This window comes from Schistocerca americana, chromosome 3 (genome assembly GCF_021461395.2).
Source record: "Schistocerca americana isolate TAMUIC-IGC-003095 chromosome 3, iqSchAmer2.1, whole genome shotgun sequence".
Lineage (NCBI taxonomy): Eukaryota > Metazoa > Arthropoda > Insecta > Orthoptera > Acrididae > Schistocerca > Schistocerca americana.
In genome coordinates this window covers 884,818,205-884,840,200 of record NC_060121.1, presented here as the reverse complement: position 1 = coordinate 884,840,200, position 21,996 = coordinate 884,818,205, and the positions used below count along the sequence as shown (strand labels likewise).

Here is a 21,996-nt window from a genome sequence, read left to right as displayed (position 1 = left end):
AGCGTATCAGGCCAGTATGCAATTATCACGTAGGATGCAAGCAGCAATCTGAAGGGAGCAGAGAAGGGAAAGGGACAGTAATGTACGGGTGGGGAGAGAAATGGACGACGTCTAGTGAAGTGTGGAGAGACCAACAGGTGCAGCATCAGAAGGTTGCGGTGCCAGGGAGGTGAGGAAAAATGGATCGAATGGGTGGTTACATTGGCACAGGATGGCAAATAAACAGGGTGGGAGATGAGAATGGTAAGGAGATGATAGGACAGAGGGGGGTGGAAACTGTTGGGTGGAGGGTGTGCGGATATTATGATAGTGTAAGTTGAGGCCGGAATAATTACAAAAAGGAAGACTGGGTTGAATGTCCCATTAACATCGAGGTCATTAGAGATGGAGCACAGCCTCAGATTGTGTCATGGGTAGGGCAGGAAATAGGCTGTGCCATTTTAAAGGAACCATCCCGGCATTTGCCTGGAGCGATCTAGGGAATTCACAGAAAACCTAAATCAGGGTAATTATAGGAATGGAGAACAAGCTGTAAGGATAACTTCAATCTGCGTAGTTCAGAAAAACTGGCGATGGAGGGAAGGATCCAGATGTCTCTGGTAGTGATGCAGCCATTGAAATCAGGTATGTTATGTTGAGCTGCATGTTCACAGGATGGTTTACTTTGTAGTTTGGTGGTGGCCGTCTATCCTGGTGGTCATATCAATATAAAAAGCTGTTCAGTGATTGCATCAGAGGTAGTAAATGGCATGGCTGCAATCATAGGTGGCCCACTCTGATAGGGTAGGATACAATTGTGAAAGTACTGGAAAAGGAAGTGCTGCGTGGGTGGATTGGGCAGGTCTTGTGGTTGGGTCTTCCATAGGGATGAGATCCATGTGGTAAGGGGTCTTAAAACTAATAATAAACTTATAAAAACAATTCTAGTATATTCCGCCCAAAAAATCAAAATAAAACAGTCTACACCATACTCAATATTAAATCCTGAAACTAATTCAGATTCTCCTTCAGCAAAATCAAGAGGGAATTTGGTTAGATATAGAATTTGACACCTACATAACCCCAGAACAAGATCTAGAAAATGATGGGTTCTGGTTATTAGATGTAGATAATTGAAAAATTTTACCTGAAAGTAAGTTAATCTCTAGTCCAATTCAAACTCCAAACCAGGAATTTGATGAAATGGACAAGATTGTTCCTATCATTAATGTTGATAGGAAGAGAAGTTTTGAGAGTTGTTGGTCTTGAAAAAGGAGAGGATTGATATCTGTATAAATGGGGTATGAACCCATTAGCTTGCTTAGCTTACCTTTTTACGTTAAGGTGTATGATGCACATGAGTTTTTGATACTAAGGGAGGTAGTTTAACTCTATCCTATGTAATATGTTCAATGAAGGTCATTTTTAGATTATATTAAGTTAATTTGTAAGGTGTTGTGACTTGCCGATCATTCAAAGTGCTGCCACGCAATTACGCGCGTCCTCTACGTGCGGCGCTGTCTGCCAGCCACGCAGCAGCTGCGCCACCTAAGCGGCCAGCCGAGCAGCGGCCGCTAGACTGGGACTCAGTGCTCATTCAAATGCTAACGTGTACACATGTCTTACTTGTCAACTTACTCTGTGACTTATATGTGTTGTTGTGTTGTTCCGAAATATATGTGTTAAACTTGAAGTTCTAACAATTGGCGACGAGGTAGTGGATTTTTCCTTTTCACCGTTGACTCACAGGGTTCCATGGCTACTGTCGAGCAACTATTGCAAAATCTCCTTGAACAGCAAACGCTTCTAACAGCAGCGATTCGCGATTTCGTCGCAGCGTCAATTGCGGGGCGTTTCTTGTCGTTGGCTATACCTCCTTTTCCTCCTTACGACGAGACGGCGGAAGACTGGTCTGATTATGAAAAATGTTTTCGACAGCACTTCTTGGCATTTCATGTGACGGACGAACAACCATGTAAGTCTCCGTTCCTTTCCTGGATTTCACCTCAAATGTGTCGGTTGTTGTCGCAATTGGCTCCTTTGAAGGATCCTGCGTCTTTGTCCTTTGCTGAAATGTGCTCACTTCTGTCTGTCTATTTTCAAAAGCAAACGCATGTGGTAGCCTCTCGTGTTGCCTTTTATCGTTGTCAAAAACAACCAAATCAATCCTATCGCGCTTGGGCTGCTGAACTTCACGGCCTCAGTCGAAAGTGTCAATTTGTTACTGACGTTCACAAAGAATCCTATGCCGATTCCATGGTACGGGATGCTATTATCCGGTTGGCACCCGACAAAGAAATTTGGCAACGTGCCCTTCAGTTGGCGAAAACGACTCTAGATGAAGTTCTCTCCATTGCGCAGTCTTTTGAAATTTCTCGCGCCGCTGGGGCGCAAATAGAGGCGTGGGGTAATGTCGGGGAAATACAACCTCTGTGCGCTGTTGACGACGCGTGCGACGCGTCCCCGCCGGCCGACGTGGCGGCAGTGCGCTCGCACGCACAGCCTCGGCCTAGCCGTAAACAACCCGCTAAGAAATTGCAGCAAAACCCCTGGCAACTTCCTTCACGTACGCGGTGTTTTACGAAACATTCACGCGAGGATTGTCCCCAACGTTGGGCTGTGTGTCACAATTGCACAAAGAAATGTCATGTGTCTTCCGTTTGCAAATCCGACCACATACATGATGTTCCTTAACATGACACTGATTCTGATTCTGTGTTGTCTGTCAATTGCACTTCTTCCCTTTCAGGGAAGTTATTGCTCACTGTCCAAATCCTTGGTCAAGATGTTCGCATGCAAGCTGATACCGGTTCTGCTGCCACTATAATTAATTCTCAGACGTATCTTCAGTTGGGTTCTCCACTCCTGTCACCTGTCACTCGGCAATTACGGACTTACAATAAACAGAAGATTTCTCTCTTGGGACAGTTTAATGCTGAGGTATCTTACAAATTCGTCGTTCGCACTGTTCCCATATTTGTGGTCGACCAGAGCAACGCAGAAAATCTTTTTTGTTTCGATGCCTTTCGCGTTTTTGGGTTCTCCATAGATGACTCTATCAATATTGTCTCTGATGCTATTCCTTATGCTCAACTGGATTCCTTGTCGACGACATTTTCATCCCTTTTTTCTCCTGGGTTAGGCCGTGCAAACGACTTTGAAGCTCATATCACACTCAAACCCACTGCTCGGCCTAAGTTTTTTCGGGCTCGGCCCATTCCTGTGGCCCTTCATGATCGGGTAAAATGGGAGTTGGATCGTCTCACTGCTTCAAGGGTCTTGCTTCCTGTCACTTCCAGTGAGTGGTCCTCTCCTGTCGTTGTAGTTGCTAAGCCAAATGGTGATATTGGTCTCTGTGGCGATTTCAAAGCCACTGTAAATGCTCAATGCCTCATCGACACTTACCCTATGCCTCGACCTGAAGAACTGTTCACTAAACTTGCTGGAGGCCAGTATTTTTCTAAACTTGACCTGTCAGAAGCTTATCATCAACTTCCTCTCGACGATGATTCCCAGCAGTTTCTGGTCCTTAACATGCCTCTCGACCTCTATCAATACCAACGCTTGCCATTCGGGGTTGCCAGCGCCCCTGCTCTCTTTCAATGATTCTTGGAACAATTATTGCTCCCTGTCCCTGGCTGTATCAATTACATGGACGACATTGTTGTCACTGGCTCCACCACTGAAGAACATCTTCAAAATCTCCGCACACTTTTTCATGTCTTACAGACTGCCGGTCTTAAGAGTAATCTTCAGAAATCACAATTTTTTCAGGCATCTACCACGTACTTGGGGTTTCAACTCTCTCGGGATGGTATTCGTCCGCTTCAGCAAACTGTCGCTGCGATCGATGCCCTTCCTCACCCTACATCTGTTAAGGAACTGCAGGCCTTCTTGGGGAAAATAGCATACTATCAAAAGTTTTTACTGTCTGCGGCTTCGGTGGTTCAGCCGTTGCATCGCCTGTTGCATAAAAACGTGAAGCGGCTTTCCAGAAGTTGAAGACTATGCTGAAACAGGCCCCGTGCCTGGCTACTTATCGACCTTGCCAACACCTTGTTCTTGCCACAGACGCCTCTCAATACGGGGTCGGTGCAGTCCTTGCGCACCGTTTTTCTGACGGTTCGGAACAACCCATTGCTTATGCCTCCAAAACGCTTACGGATGCCCAACAAAAGTATTCTCAAATTGAGAAAGAAGCTTTGGCCATCATTTATGCTCTTCATAAGTTCGGTGTTTTTCTCTATGGCTCAAAATTTCATCTTGTTACGGATCACAAACCACTTGTTTCCTTGTTTCATCCATCAACGTCACTTCTCGACAAGGCTGCACACCGCCTCCAGCGTTGGGCTCTTTACTTGTCCCGTTTCAATTATGAGATTCATTTCCGGCCAACGGCTCAACATGCGAATGCTGATGCTCTGTCTCGCCTTCCCATGGGTCCTGATCAGGCATTCGATAGGGACGAACTTTTGTGTTTCCACCTGGATGTTGCCGAGCAGCGGGTTGTGGACGGGTTCCCCATCACTGGGGACAGGCTGGCGGCTGCTACGGGTTCTGACCCTACCCTGTCTCGGGTTTTATGCTGTATTCAGAAGGGTTAGCCAGATTGCCCGTCCGCTAAGACTTCTGATCCATTGCGGAACTACTACACTTTGCGCTACCGCCTCACGGCTAGGGATGGTGTTATCCTCCTCTCCACTGACAATGCTTCGCCGCGTGTTGTGGTACCTGCATCTTTGCGTGCTTCGGTCTTGCGCCTCCTTCACCAAGGGCACTGGGGTGTGTCTCGCACAAAATCTCTGGCGCGCCATCATGTGTACTGGCCCAGCATCGACTCTGAAATCGCACACATGGTCGCTGTCTGCAGCCCTCGTGCGTCACAGGCTGCTGCCCCGAAGTCATCTTTGTCACCGTGGCCTTCGCCTGAGAAGCCCTGGGAGTGCATTCATGCTGACTTTGCGGGACCCTTTTTAAGTACGTACTGGCTCCTCGTAATTGACGCCTACTCTAACTTTCCTTTCATTGTCCGTTGCACGTCACCTACCACCGCGGCACCCACCAGTGCTCTTGCCCACATTTTTTCTTTGGAAGGCCTCCCCTCTACTCTTGTTACTGATAATGGCCCGCAATTTGCCTCTTCCGAATTTGCGGATTTTTGTGCTCGTCACGGCGTTACGCATGTCACGGCCCCGCCGTTCCATCCACAATCCAACGGTGAGGCTGAACGACTGGTCCGCACATTTAAGGCTCAGATGCGGAAACTTCTGACTTCTTCTGCTGCTGATGGTGCGCTTCTCCAGTTTCTGGCGTCTTACCGTTTCACCCCCATGGGCGACCACAGCCCGGCTGAGCTCTTACATGGCCGACAGCCCCGCACGCTGCTTCATCTTCTGCGGCCTCCCACCTCATGGCTGCGGGTGCCTTCACTTGGCCGGTTCACCGCCGACAACCTCGTCTGGGTACGGGGATATGACAGGCGGCCAAAATGGAGTCCGGGCTGCATCTTACGACACCGTGGCAGACGCCTGTATGAAATCCAGACGGACACAGGTGTTGCAGTGCGTCATTTGAACCAGCTTCGGCCTCGGGTGCCAGCAACGCCTGTTCCGAAAGCCGCCACACCACCTTTGGCTCTACCTGACGCTCGGGATCTTGGCATCTCTCAATACTGACAACGCAGCCCTCTCACCGTCATCGCCAGCACCAGAACGGATGGCACCAGGAGACGTGCCCATGCAGGAACTGGAGGACCATCCTCTGTCAGAGCAAATCTACTCGCCTCCTCCTCCAACGTTCGCCGACACATCGCCCATGTCTCCTTTCATATCAACTGGACTTGCCGCAACGGGCAGATTGGTGCATGGGGCCCCAGCAGATTCGACCCCTATGTCTCCTGTCATCTCGACCCGTTATCATCGGGGACACTTCCATCCGTACGGGAAGCCTCCTCCTCGAGACTTTACTGTGAGTCAAACAACGCCTATGGACGTCAGCCATCTCCAGGACACCTCCATCAAGACCAGTGCAACAATTTCAAAGGGGGGAAAAGTGTTGTGACTCGCCGATCATTCAAAGTGCCGCCGCGCAATTACGCGCGTCCTCTACACGCGGCGCTGTCTGCCAGCCATGCAGCAGCTGCGCCACCTAAGCTGCCAGCCATGCAGCAGCTGCGCCACCTAAGCGGCCAGCCGCGCAGCAGCCGCTAGACTGGGACTCAGTGCTCATTCGAATGCTAACGTGTACACATGTCTTACTTGTCAACTTACTCTGTGACTTATATGTGTTGTTGTGTCGTTCCGAAATATATGTGTTAAACTTGAAGTTCTAACATAAGGAGGAGTCTATTCTTATTATATTTAATTATTTGCTTTATTATTTTTTTCTGTGTGGTTCAGTTGTTCCAGTCTAGGGTGGTACTGGGTGACAAAGAGGACACTACTTTGTGGCTGATTCTTGGGTTTGGTGGGAGGATTAGGGGTGTGAGGAGAAATGACACGGGAGATCTGTTTGTGGACGAGGTCTGGGAGATAGTGCCTGTCTGTGAAGGCCTTCGCAAGACCCAGAGTATACTACACAAGGGAGTTTTTGTCACATCATCTTTAGATGGCCTGGCTGTATGGGGGGAGATTTTTGATGTGAGAGGGATGACAGCTGTCGAAATGCAGGTACTGTCAGTAGTTGGTGGATTTAATGTGGACAGTGGTGTGGATGGAGCCATCAGAGAGCGGGAGGTCAACATTTAGGAAGATGACACACTGGGTTGAGGAGGACCATGCGAAGCAGCTGAGAGAGAAGGGGTTGAGATTGTGAAGGAATGGAGCTAGGTTGTATTGGTCACGAGTCCAGATCATGAACCTGAACCAAACCAGGGGTTTCACGTTTTGGTAGGCTAGGAAGGTCTCCTTTAGATGATCCATACAAAGGTTGGCACACAAGGGTGCCACACGGGTGTCCATATCTGTGTCACAGATTTTTTTATATATATCGTCCCTTTCAAGGAGTAGTAGCTATCTGCTTTTTCTACACAGTTGATATTCTTACCTGGAGTTTCCATTGTTATATGATGATAGTTTTATTTTAACAGTATTTTTGTAGCTGATAAGTGTGTTACAAAGGAATAATTTTTAATTTCTCTTACATGTATACATGCAGGACAGTAGAAGCTGCAAAGCTGGCAGAGAAATTCTGGGATTGGAGTGATGCAGCCTCTCCACAGCTAATTTTGTTACTTGTTCACTTATTTTCCCTGTCACTGCTCTGGATACCACCAACCTCTCAAGGCCCTGTCAACAAATACATTTTTATTAAAAGAAAAAATACATAAGCATTAAAAATATGCAGCAATATTTTATTGGCCAAATTGATATTATGGTCAGTCTTGAAATATACCATTTTAGTACACTTAGCAGCTTTGTTCTACCTTTCTGAATCTATTAAAGTTTCAGCTCATTCAGTATGAAAAATTAGGCATTACTTTTACATTCACATCATCACTGAAGGACTAAAAAGCAAAAAGACATATAATTAAATCACACCAACTAAGCATCGTTTAATCAACATATTATGAACAACAATCTTTCATCAGTGTCTCTTCATCCGAGCACAGCTACACATCACCGAGTCATTGGAGGCCCGATGGGCACAACCACTCAATGCATATACTGTACAATCTCACAGCTAAAAATGCCGCTAACTTTACTTGAAGAGGGAGAAAAATGGTCAATCCACCTGTAACATACTGGATTGGGCAGTGGTTAGTCTCTCATGTGATACATGACCATGATTACAAACAGATTAAGAGCAAACTGATTGTGCATCTCTAACAACTTCTCCTATGCTGCACGGTAATACCACAAACAGTGTAAATTCATCACAATAAACAAGAAGATACTGAGCTTAAAAGAAAAATTATCCTCTCTATAAGATCTGTTGTTAAGGATGCTGCATATCAGGAAAACCATATATATCTGTCATCACATATCATATACAAACCTGTAACAAGGCAACATGCAGCAACGAAGGTACGTTGTTTGTTGCAGCAAGAGTGAGTACCAACTGCAGAACTGCTGGTGCTACTTCCGTCTCGGCCATCGTTTCCTCCACTGTCTCCAGCAGGTAAAACACAAGGGCCCACATTACAAGCTGGTGTTCTTTACTCTGACTGCTCATGCTTGCAAACAAAAACCAGAAATACCATATTTTTCTGCTGGCAAATTAGAAAAGCATTAAAAGTGTTGAGAATATTTACACTATTTCTGTCATTAAACAATGATGTATGTTTTAAATCCACAAGGAACATGATTATCACCAAAACTGATTGCCAACTTTATACTGAAAGATAATCATCACATTTACATGGGATCTACAGCAAGGTAAAACAAGTGTAACAACTGAAATACAGAACACAATAACAAGGATTATGGATAGAAAAATATATGCTTGTAATTGTTTTCCTAGATGGCTCACGTTTTCCTACTATATTTACTGCAATTAGAGTATTTTTTCCAGCTGAAGCAGCTCTTTAAACGAGTCTTTTTTTTTTATTATTTTAAGTATGATTTTAAGTAAGAATATTTGACTATGAAGATTAGGATGTAGCTATTGCTGACTGAAACTGATAATTATTTACTGTGATCAAGACCAAATAATGGCATGAAGACCCTTTACATTATAGAAAGAAGGCTAAGATGTTTATGGAAAAGAAAAGGAAGAAAAGTTATAATTAACGTGAGGTGTTCTTTTACTAGTAACACCCTGCTTTCAGACACAATATTTTATTCTTCTGTTTAAAAATTAAAACTTAAAGGCTTAAGCTGAAAAAGAAAAAAGAAAATATTCTGTATGAAGACAGAATATTCTAAGTCATAAAAAACACCATAACCTAGAAGCTACACTCACAGACAACCTATGAAAAATCTCTGTTAGTACTGTAAGTTGTAATTTAATGTTCCATTCATTTGGAACTCATCAGGTAATGAATGTGAGCTGAACTAAATGAGAAAGACACAGGAATCTGCCACTATAATGCTGAAGGAATTGTTCAGGCATTTCACTGATGCAACAGAGAAACATCCGTATAGGATAGCTGGATATAGATTTGAACATTGTTCCACTTGAAGAGGAGACACAGGTAATTGATACAAAAGTAGATTAGATGGGTTAAAGGGGACAGATATCAAGAGGAGGGAATAGATCAGTTATGTGGGCGGGTTGATAGGCAGCATGGGGAGAAGAGTTCTCAGGGAGGGAGTGAGGGGGAGAACAGAGAGAATGGGATGAAGTGGCAAAGTGGGATAAGAAAGAGGAGAAAAGGCTGCACACTGTTTAATACTTGTAGGCTGTGGGGACAAAGGGTGTGAATTTCTGACGAAGAAGGCATCCACATCACTACGGTAATGAACTAACTCCCACAAGTGGAAGAAGGGCTTTGTTAGTGCTCCATGATTTTTCTCTGTTTTGAATGGAATAGACTGATGCTACAGTGTTTACCTTTTCCACCTTTATCACTAATCAGCAAACTGCACAACCCGTGCATTTCATACATTTATTTGCATATATATAATGCCTTCCCATTTTTCTTGTGTGTATGAGTGAGATCACACAGTCAGATAAATGGACTTTGTAAGTAGAACACTATAATCTAGAATTTCAACTAAATATGCTGTTCCAGTTGTTTCACAATTTTCTTTAATTGATGTGTGTGTGTGTGTGTGTGTGTGTGTGTGTGTGTGTGTGTGTGTGTGTGTGTTGTGGATTGAATATTAACAACTACCGCAAAACATGTAGTTCATACTATAACATCTGTTGTAAACTATGTTTGTTATTTCTACAAATTTTGCAGTAATATCCTCTTTAAGGCAAACATTTCTCATAATCTGAATATCAGGAATCCGGTAAAACATCAAATGTCTGACATGACTGCGGCTGGAAAAAGATCCCGCAAGAATGCAACCAACGATGGCTGAAGAGAGCCATTCAATGTGGCAGAAGTGCAACCCTTTGGCAAATTGCAGCAGATTTCAATGCTGGGCCATCAAAACAAGTATCAGCGAACCATTCAATGAAACATCATCAATATGGGCTTTCAGAGCCGACTGCAGGACACAAAGCTTTATCCCTTGCCTGGGCCTGTCAACACTGACTTTGGGCTGTTGGTGACTGGAAATATGTTGCCTGGTCAGACGAGTCTCATTTCAAATTGTATTGAGTGTATGGATGTGTACGGGTATGGAGACAACCTCATTAATCCATGAACCCTGCATGTCAGCAGGGGACTGTTCAAGCTAGTAGAGGCTCCATAACGGTGTGGGGCGTGTGCAGTTGGCGTGATGTGGGACCCGCCCCCTACTTCTAGAGAGGACTCTGACAGGTGACACATAAGCAAGCATCCTGCCTGATCACCTGCGTCTATTCATGTCCTTTGTGCATTCCAGACTTGAGCAATTACAGAAGGACAATGTGACAGTCCACACGTCCATAATTGCTACAGAGTGGCTCCAGGAACACTGAGCTTAAATACTTCCACTGGCCACCAAACTCTCCAGACCTGAACATTACTGATCATACCTGGGATGCCTTGCAACGTGCTGTTCAGAAGTGATCTCCACTCCCTTGTAGTCTTAAAGATTTATGGACAGCCTTGCAGGATGCATGGCATCAATTCCCTCCAGCACTATATCAGACATTAGTCGAGTCCATGCTACGTCGTGTTGTGACACTTCTGTTTGCTCACGGGGGCCCTAACGAAATCTGGCAGATGTAGCAGTTTCTTTGGCTCTTCAGAGTATACAGGAGTCACTTCTGCATTTCTCCAGGTGCTTGGGACTGGGCTAGGCGAGAGGTTCATGATATATGGACTCTAAGCAAGGAGCAACGCCATAGCATACTCTTTGTAAAACTAAACTGGGGTTCCATCCAGACCTAGTGACTGATTTGTTTTGAACTTTTTCAGTTTTATCTCTATGGCAGGGATACTTAATACTAGGTTGTCCACACCGGACTGTGTCCAATGGTCAAATGATGGTTTTGTATTATTTTCCCACATGAACAATTTCTTAAAGACGGCATTTAGATTCCTCAAGCAAAATTGTGTCTGGCAATTGGAACAAAGCACAGTGAGTAGTAGTGAACCACAAAACTACCAAGCAGTGTCTTTGACACACACTGGTTGTAGAATTGTATAACATATTCCGAGTTCAAATGTAATAAGATTTCTTGAAGAGAAAGAACTCTCCCCCATGCCAAGCAGTTCAGATTTCATAAACATTGTTAATACGAAACCCAACTTCCATTTTTCTCACACAACTTCATGAAGGCCATGGGTCATGGCAATCAGATGGATAAAACATTTCATGATGCTATTGCCTCAGTACCACACAAACACTTACTAGTGAAAGTACAATCATATGTGGCGTAAAATGAAACTTGTGACTGGACTGAGGATTTCTTAATGAAATACACTACTGTCTGTGAAAACAGCAATCCCCAGAAGGAATGGTCTGAGTGAGTCCAAAATTGGAAGAAGTGTAAAACACTGGAACCATAAAAGGCGATTCAGATTGTAGAAAGATGATGCGCACTTATGCCTAGCAGCACCCTCTGTTGAGTTACCAGTTAGCTTGGGTGTCATGCAATGCTCAATTGGTACATAACTGTCTTAGGAAGTGGAACCATGCAAGAAAGGAAACTATATCAGCATGTGAACGAGTTCGAATGTCGCAGAATGACTGTCTCCCAGGAAACAGGTTTGTTGTCCCATGACACTGTTGCTCATAAACTACATGTTGCTATGACACATATATGTGTCTGGAATCAGCATATATAAGAGGGTTGTGCACAGTGATAATGGGTACTGAGTTACACAATGTGACCAGAGCATAGTATGACCAACATCTTGTCCACATCGCCATAATCGACCAAATAGCTACGATTACAGAGCTGGCTCGATGGTGGAGCAATACAACAGGTGTGGGCATGGCTGTGTTGACAGTTCACCACTGTCTACAGAGGCCTGGACAGGTGGCAAGCATACCATTTCGTCGGTTTTCACTGACCAGAAACCACCAACACCTCTAGCTGTGATTGACATGTGGATACTGTCGCAGGCATGCTGAGTGGCTAAATGTAGTGTTTTTAGACAAGTTCATCTTCAATTTGTCTACAGAGGTGGCCACCTACAATTTAAACAGAACCATGGTGAACACATTCGGACAGACTGCACTGTAGACCTGCACAGAGGACAAGTGCTAAGTGTGACGATTTGGGGTCCCACTGGCTACAAAAAGTGACTTCAGCTTTCAGCAGAACAATACACTGTTATATGTCGTGAAGAATGTGCAAGCTTTCTTTGAAGAATAACAAGTTCCACTGATTCTCTGGCCTGTTCTTTTGCCTAACATGACACCCACTGAACATGTCTAGGATATGGTTGGCTGGCAACATGTTTGTTCTGGTCCCCCTGCATGCTCTGTTGACATTTTGTAGTACATTTGTTTGTTCAGAATGGGAGGCAGACAAATATTTGGCAGTTTTCGGCCAATTGTCGATAACAGAACTGAGGTACATGCCTTGCAATATTTGTCAAACAATTTTGCAGAAACTATTTGGAAAAAACTTCATTTTTGCTTTATTTATAGCTTTATATGTCAGATTCATGATGATGGACCCATCAATTTTTTAATTGTCATAGTTACTGTGATATTTACTTGGAAGTAAGACAATGTGCAAGATCTGGAAAAGTTTGCTGTGAAAAATATAGGCAGCTATGATTTTGTGTGAAGTGCATATTACATAATATGTTCGAACAATGGAAACTCCAGGAAGGAATATCGACAATGCAGGAAAAGACAGATTGCTACTTACCATAAAGAAGACATGTCAAGTTGCAGCAGGCACAATTACAAGACACTTATATAAAGCTTTCGGCCACAGCCTTCATCAGCAAAAGAGAGAGACCCACCTTTCACACACACAAGCAATCACACCTCATGCACACATGACCGCCAACTCTAGCATCTTGGGCTGGAATGCCAATGCCCATGCCAATGACAATGCATTCCGGCCTGAGATGCTGGAGTTGGCAGGTGTGTGTGTGTGTGTGTGTGTGTGTGTGTGTGTGTGTGTGTGTGTGTGTGTGTCTTTTTTACTGATGAAGGCTGTGGCTGAAAGCTTTATTTAAGTGTCTTAATTGTGCCTGTCTGCAAACTTCATGTGTCTTCTTTACGGTAAGTAGCACACTGTCTTTTCCTACACTGTTTACAAAATATTTTGCTGCATATAAAATTTTGCTAACATATTGAATTTTTCTTCAGATTTGGATAGAGGTGTCTGTCACCAATCTCGAGAAAACTGAACTGACATAGCACACTCATTTGTGATTATGCTGCAACAGGGATAAACCCAGAGTGAAATATCCACCACATTCCTCATATTTCGAAATGGTTTCAGATATTAAAATGAGATTTTGGCAAATGATAGCATACAAAGAATAGAGTATTTTGCCACGCCACTATTATGGAAAACTTCATTATCTACCAACTTATTCCACTAGCTACAGATTTTTTCAATGAAAAAATGTATTTTTTAAGGGCCAATGATAGTTGGTGTAACGAGAAATGCTGCGGATTTTGGAACAACATAAGTGAAGATATTACATGTTCTTTTGTGCCAAGGATGTGCTTTTTCATAAGATGCTGACTTTACTTTTCCTCAGTTCCTCACCTAATAAACTTAGAATACCACTGTTTCATAATTCTCTTACAATTGTGTCTGCACAAAATGTTAGTGAGATGAAACTGAGTAAACTCCACAGTGTTTTGGCAAAAGAAGCAAATTTTAAGATGGCAGCCAGAGAAATGTGTAGGTTTTACTCAAAATTCATCACTCATGATGCTTCACTGAAAGTTACAAATTGCAAAAATAAACCTCTGAATTTTTTGTGGAATTCTTTTTAGATGCTAACCCTAACCAAAGCAGAGATGACAGACCTTTTTAAATGGTCACCATGCAAGTGTGGGTGTGGAGAGGACCCACTTAATATCTACAAAAATGTGAGTGTAGGCTTCAGTTTCGAATGCCACTTCTCCTCCAGCACTCCGCATTTCCGCTACAACACGGGCAGTAACCCCCACCACTACCCATGGGTACCCTGCCGACTGTGCACCTTCTGGCCACGGTATTCAGCGCGCACTCTAGCTGTAGTCCTAAGAGTAACAGAATTGGTTAAATTTTCTGTGGAGGCTGTTCACTGCTAAACATTTGGTTATATCCCAGATTCCAGTGAATACCAGACAATTATGATCTATACCTTCAAAAGAATACAAGAGAACACAAATTATGTCAACTAAGTAATTTTTACAGTTTCTTTCTATAAGCATATCACTTAAAGAAGTGAATATAGCTTTCTCTGCAGAGCAGCTTGAATACATATTAAACTGTGCTTATGGCATCCATAGTATCATATGCAGTCTTCTGCAATGCTATCAAGAAATCAATCAAACCTATTCTCTGAAAGTAGGGAAAGAAATAACAGAAACACATGTTCACTTTTAGTTTGGAGTTTTGATGCGGATATGTGAAAATGGCATGGAATATAACACACTTCACTCAACAGACTTTGAGTAATGTAAAAAGCAGATTTGTTTCGAATTGTGATGCAAAAAGAGACAGCCAGAGCTGCAACTAAAATGGATGTTTATTTAGTCAGTGAAAGGTCTCGTAAAATGCCCGTCCAAAATAGCAGTAGACAAAGTGCGAGTATACATATATGGTCCAGGGTGCTGGAGTTACGCAAGACTTGTTTGGGCTTGCAAAAAAATTTGTTTCTCTGCTTTTTAAAACAACTGTTATACATCTGATATTTGTTTTGACACAAGAAAAAAAAGCTGTCTTTATCCTGACGGTTGGTTTGAACATTACAGTGCTGTGCTAAGCATGGTCCAGTTGGTTGTGGTATGCCACTGCCTTCTTCTGACATCTGGAATGACTTATCCAAGTAGTTCTCGCAATATCTACATTTTGGTGTGGACTCTCTCACACAGTGCAATTTGCAAAGTAAGCAGTAATAAATCATTGACAAAGACGAAACAAGGACCACATGACACAGGGGGGCTGGGACAGGGGTGTCCTTGGCCAAATGGAGAGTAAACACCAGAGCACTGGATTTGAAGTTAAGCACTTGGCCACAAAGCTCAAAGCCAAAATATTTTGTGAATACATGTGCAAAAGTATTCTCAGATAAAATGCTGGTTTATGTGTCACATAAAGCATACCATAAAACACAGTGTGAAAGCCCATTTTGTTCCTTTTTTGTGAAATGAGCATTCCAATAACCTCCATCAAAAGGACCATAAATACCAGTTCACCCTGCCCTGATTACTAACTCCTTATCTGCTGCCTGACTTGACTCTTGTTCACCTATGGTCTCCTTAGTTTACTCCCCTAGGTGTCCAAGTTCCTTGTTGGTTCCTATGGTGGTACCAGAGGCAAACCACTAGTCAGAAACTATTACACACTCATCAGTTCCAGATCTGTTGACCATCTCTAATTCTTATACATTAAGAAGGGAATAATATCCAGTGACATCCTTCCACCTTTGTATTTGAATCTTCAGAGAGGTTGTATAGGTACATAAGGAAAAGACCCAACAACCTAGGACAATAATTTAACACCAATGATAATAACTATTATCGCGGCCACAGTAAGCACCAATAAAGATATATTTTGCTTCGCCGGAAGGCAGATAACAAATGATAAAAAATTCCATTCAGTTTTTTTTTTTTGTTAATAGAGGACTCTGTCTTTGGTTCTTGAGTGAAGAAGATGTATTTTTTGTAAGATGTGTGTGGTAGCTATTTGTGCTGTCTGAATAATAATGATTATTTGTGCAAAACCATGAAAGTTTACCTTTCTTCTGCGTAATACGTAAATGTCATGTCACTAATGCAGCCTGCATATATACAGAAGTAGTCTGATAAATAAAATTTACATTATCTACACGGTCAAGAAGAATAAGTTCTGCGGTGTCAGAAGAAGAAGCACATACCATGGAGTGTGTAGATCTCTACTACAAGGAAGTAAGTTCAGCTTAATATGGACGCAAAGGAGAGAAACTCTAAAAACTAAAATTTGGGCATTAATTGAAAATAATTGATTTCTATTAATATCTTTATTTATGTATCCTTTCTTATTATTGCTATTTATATGTATACATATATAAATTTGCACAACTGGTGACATGACATTGAAAAAGCCATGAAACCAGTTGTGTAAATTATTTAACATTTACAAAATTGTATGAAAATTTTTTGCATGTACTAATTATTTTTAAATTTTCATGTGCAACATCACGACTGGGAGCAAAATAACCAGAACCAAAAATTCTTATGGATAAACTAACCAACTCAAAAGGGAATCAAAAGTGAAACTGGAATTTACAGAAATTTTTTGAAATACACTGTTTGTTTCATTGCAGCAAAGGTAGGACCACTACGCAACCGCTTGCTTAGCTATGCTTGGCAGTGTCTCCTGTGTAGTAATTAGACATTCCTTTCCTAAATGTACTGTAATGAATTTTTCAGAAACTTTATGTAATGATTAGCGAAAGAAAAGTTTGAAGTTTTTGTCTCATAACATTTCGTGCATCATAAAAGTAAGTAAATAACGCTTGACGACACCTAAATCGTAAGTTTAAATTCACAAAAATAATATAATTCAATTTTCTGTTTTCCAAAAATTTTAATTGTAATATTCAAACAAAATGGCACAAAAAGCAGTTTCCATTACTGTTGACAATGGTGAAAACGCAATGAGCCAAGATGGTGTACAATTGCAGGACAGAACATCTGAAGTACCAGCGCCATGTCTTCCACAATGAGTCGTATTAAATAGTTCAGAGATGAACATGACCGAAATAACAAGTGATAGTGAGCTTTCACAGAGCTCTAACATTGATGATACGTTGATGATGATAGATAAAACTACATCATGTATCTCCGCGAACAACATTCTGTTCGCACAGGAAAACATAGAAAGTGCAGATAACATGATTTTTGGTGACACTTTACCATCACACATCACACGAAATTCAAATGTCGATTTGCAGAGTACAGTTGTCAACAACCAAAGTACATTAAATAGCAGCCAAAATGGTGCACTTGCCGCGATACTTCAGAAACTGGATAGTATGAACACCAATCACACCAGTTTGTGTGGAGACATAAAAAATATAAACAGCAATTTGCGAACGTACATATATACAAAATTTGACAGTTTGTCACAAAACCTTACCATAGTCACACAAGACATAAAACAAGAGCAAAAACAAGTTTTAAGAGATTTTCAGGATACAGTCACACAGCAGATCAGTGATTTGACAAAAAAATTTCGTGAGGAGATGAACGTAAAATTTAAAGACATGGGAAAACAGCTAAAATAAGATGTACTTTCCAAAGTAAACAATGACATTACAGGTGTAAAACAGGAATTAGACACTCTTAATGAGCAGAATGATACAGTAGAAAAGCAAATAAAAGCGATGAAAGACACACACACAAACCTGGAAGCTACACAAACACAATTAACTCCACAGTAAAGAACAACTCTACCGTAGTAAACAAACTGCAAAAGGATTACAAAAATATACCAATAGCTATTGATGAACTCACTTTTAAAAAAAGTAGCATCACTTGAAATCAAATCAGTCTGTGCCAAAAAGGAAAGAGACAAAATTAATGAAAATTTATCTGACGTAATTTCAGAAGCTGAAGCAGGTACTTTAGACAAAACCAGTACCGCAGCGGAAAAGGTAGTGACGGAATGTAAATTAATCAATGATGTAGTTGAAAGGATTATTCAACAAAAGGAAAATGACATCATCAACAAATTGAACACCAATTTGCAAGCTACAGAGCACAGGATACGCAACTACTTAGGTGAAACTGATACACAGACACCAGTTGTACACATAAACAAAGTACCAGCCACAGCAAACCAAAGTAATGCATGCACGCAGATCACTGCAAACCCTACAAACAATGCCAGCAGTAATGACAGAACGCAGAGTGTAAGTCTACATGGCATAACACCAGAACCAGTACCTACGAGAAGTGTAAATAATTATGACAGCTATGTAAACACAGTACAAAATGTAAACAGCTTGTCCACTACATTTGCTGATGAAGGTCTTTTAAGACACCGTCAATATCCAACATTCATGAGTGAAGGTAAGAAGATGAATCCTGTTGTGTTTATTAGTGCTTTTCGACATTGTTTCCTAGAAATTGGACGGAAGCACAAAAGATCAGGTTTGTTGTTGGGTATATGCAAGGCGATGTACTTTTGTGGGTGACCAAGGTAGCTGAGCATTGTACCACATATTTACAATTTGAACGGTCTTATCTCTTAACAAATACTGGTCAGAAGCTGTACAGGAGAGATTTAGGTGAGAGGTTTTTAACCCTGCCCCGTTTAATAGCAAATATGGTAGCTTGCGAAGATATTTTGAGAAGTATCTCAAAAAACACATTATTGGACAATTCTATTTCTCATATTTTAAAAATTTTTAAAAGTCATTTGGCATCACATATTCGTGAAAAATTAATTACTGCACCTGAGCACGACACAGAATATTTTCTATCAATTTCACATTCAATTGACCTTATAAACGAAGAGAAAGTAATAACAAATAGGGTGTCAGAAAGTCAAACACCACAACAATGTAACTTGAATGGTCAATACAGAAAGCCAGACTCGAATACACAGCAAAGCGGGTACGTGCAACCGCAAGGATACATTAACCGAGGTAATGGATACGGGACTGGAAATGATAGCAACAAGAGATTTAAACAAAACTTTCCGTATAACAGGAACAATTACCATCCACAAGCTAATCTAATTTCAATCCCTCCTCTCAAAATCGGTCGTAGTTGAGCCCCATACTATAAACCTTATAAGGGATGGGGGCAAACCAGATTTGCAAACATGTTTCGTGCGATTCGATGAACAAGGAGACATAAAAGACGATCTATACCAACACGAACTAAAATCGGCAAGAAATACACAAGAAGAACAAGTGCAAGCAGTAATCTGAGTGAACATTTTTGGTATAGACACATACGGTTAATACTTGATACAGGGTCCACGACTAATTTAATGTTTGAAGCATTTTTCACTGAATTAAAAAGATGGAATAAATTTCCTGTTCTGCCAGTGCAAAACTGCAAAGTACAAACCGCTACAGGCGTCAAAACCAAATTAGTAAAACATCAAGCTCTTATCACCATGAACATTGAACTATTCTCTGTGCAGTGTAATTTTTTAATAGTAGACAAACTTATAGTCAACTACTTGATATGTATGGACACATTTAGAACCTACAAAACTCAAATAAACATAGGTAATGGTATGTGTCATTTCCTTGTGAAGGACCAAAGAATTTCTATCAGTCTGATTACCACACCGAAGAGGAATGACAAATTAAACCCAGAACCCCATGTCACTGTACCAGTATTTATATCCCACCATGTATTTTGTGAACAAATGTGATAACGAACACGAGACCGACACTGAAGTTAACCAGGAATTAGTAGAACACAAATTGAATGAATCAAATATTCTAGATGCTACACAACGACAAGAGCTTTCTGACTTACTTTTTAAATATGCAAGTATTTTTAATAAGAATCCAGGAGTAATCAAAGATTATGAACATAAACTTAATGTCTATCCTCACAAAACATTTTGTGTTATGTCTTACCCTATACCGTGGGCAAAGAGTTAAGGAGGAAATCAATAGAATGTGAAAATGGAGAATCATACAGCCATCATTTTCTCCATATTGCAGCCCAATACTACCAATTAGCAAACCTGATGGATCAGTATGACTAGTTTTAGATGCTAGAGGCAGAAACAAAAGTCTAGTACCAGTAAGAACAAAACCAGATAATTTAGATGAAAAATTGCTAAAATTTCACAACACCAAACACCCCTGACCTTAAAAAATCTTACTGGCAAATAAAGTTACACGAGGAGAGTACAAAATACACAGCATTTATCTGCAATGACAGGAGTTATGAATTTCAAGTTCTACCCTTTGGCTTAAACATTAGCGCAGGCGTATTTATATCAGCCTTAGACAAGGTCTTAGGACCTGAATTGCTCAGTAAAGTTACCATTTATGTTGACAATATGTTAGTAGCCACATCAACTTTGGCAGGACAGTATTTCAGAGATTCACAAAGTACGTAGTAACAGCAAATCTAAAGAAATCTAACTTTGACAAAGAACAAGTGAAATTTTTAGGACATATCATATCAGAACAGGGTATATTACCAGACCCAAAGAAACTAGATGCCATACATAATTGCCCACCCCCAAGGAACAGAAAACAATTGAATGCATATCCAGGACTAACTTCCTTTTTCCGAAAATTTATACCACAGCAGCTTATGAATAGCGATGCCCTACTTAACCTGTTGAGAAAGAATAAGCCTTGGTTATGAGAAGAGAGATGCCAGGAGGACTTTACCAAAATTAAAAATGCATTAATATCAGCAAACATTTAGAGTCATCCTGACATGTCCAAAGACTTTTGTTTAAGCACGGACGCCTTGTCTCAAGGGCCGGGGGCATGTTTGTTCCAGATACAAGAAGAAGAAGGAAAAACCGTACCCAAAGTCATCAGCTCTGCCAGCAGAACTTTATCAGAGACGGAAAGACCATATTCTGTATCAGAACTAGAAAGTTTAGCAGTAATTTGGGCATTTAAGAAATTTGAGTATTTTTTAGGGTAAAAATACTGAAGTCTATTGTGATCACCAATCATTCTCTCTTCTCTTAACATGTAAACTATTACACCAAAGACTAGCGAGGTGGTGTTTGTACCTGCAGGAATTCAATTTTGAAATAATATACATAAAGGGCAGTCAGAATGTTATTGCAGATGCATTATCCAGATTACCGCAAGAACTAGACGAGTTCAGTGAACTGTCTGAACACGATTCAGAAATCTGTACATTATTGATGCAAAGTACTACACAAAAATCAGACTACAATAAATTTGTAAACAAATGGGAATAATACAACAACAAGACAACAGATGGAAAAGGGTAATACAAAATCTTAACCAGAATGCAAACCACAAGGTAAGTGAATGGTATCAGTTATGCAAAAGTGTTCTGTTCCACCGGAAGCACGAAAGTTCTAACCATTGGTGTGTATGCCTTCCAGAGGAATATATCGACACATTTATCAAACATACACATGAAGTATGGGGACACCACGGAGTAACAAAATGTACAGACAAGATTTCCAAACTTTGTTACTTTCCTAATTTACAACGATGTGTTTCAAAAATATTGAAAATGTGTGCTATTTGCCAAAGAACAAAACCATCGAATATGTCAAGGTTTACAGAACTACACCGCATACTAACCAAAGCTCCACTGGAAATGGTTTCTCTGGATACTGCAGGGCCATATCCTAGAGCAAAATGTGGTGTCAAATACATAATAGCTCTTTATGATATTTTCACAAAATACATCAAACTTTATGCTATCAAAACCACTACAGCCAGTAGCATCATAAGGAGAATTGAAGAGGATTATTTATGAAGAGTAGGGAAACCCGAAGTCATATTAACAGACAATGCAGCATATTTCGTAGGAAGAAAATGGAAACAATTCATGAGCACACAGGACATTAAACACATCTTGGTAAGTTTTTTCCACCCAGAAGCAAGTCCCGTGGAGAGGGTGTTTAAAGAATTCAATAGATTTATAAGGACTTACGCTCATAATAAACATTCACGAATGGATTGAATACGTGACTCCATTTACGCAAATAGTAAACAGTCTCCCCCACTCTTCCACAGGTTTCACTCCTAATGAACTTATGAATGGGAATCACCCGTACCAAAATTACCTACTAAAGAGTCAACTTTACAGGATAAAATCAAACAAGCAGTTATTACACTAGAGAATAGAGCAGAATACAGAAAGAGAATACACAACAAAAAGT

General features: G+C 41.2%; 1 protein-coding gene across 1 annotated transcript in view; it reads right to left on the bottom strand.

Moving 5' to 3' along the window:
* LOC124605364 (huntingtin) overlaps positions 1 to 21,996 on the bottom strand; it is a 511,164-nt gene that overhangs the window by 36,118 nt on the left and 453,050 nt on the right. Inside the window, exons 47-48 of the mRNA XM_047136992.1 lie at positions 7,975 to 8,152; positions 7,121 to 7,265 (exon numbers count right to left, since the gene is read on the bottom strand). Of these exons, the coding sequence (XP_046992948.1) occupies positions 7,121 to 7,265; positions 7,975 to 8,152 (323 nt within the window). The remainder of the gene's footprint in view (positions 1 to 7,120; positions 7,266 to 7,974; positions 8,153 to 21,996) is intronic.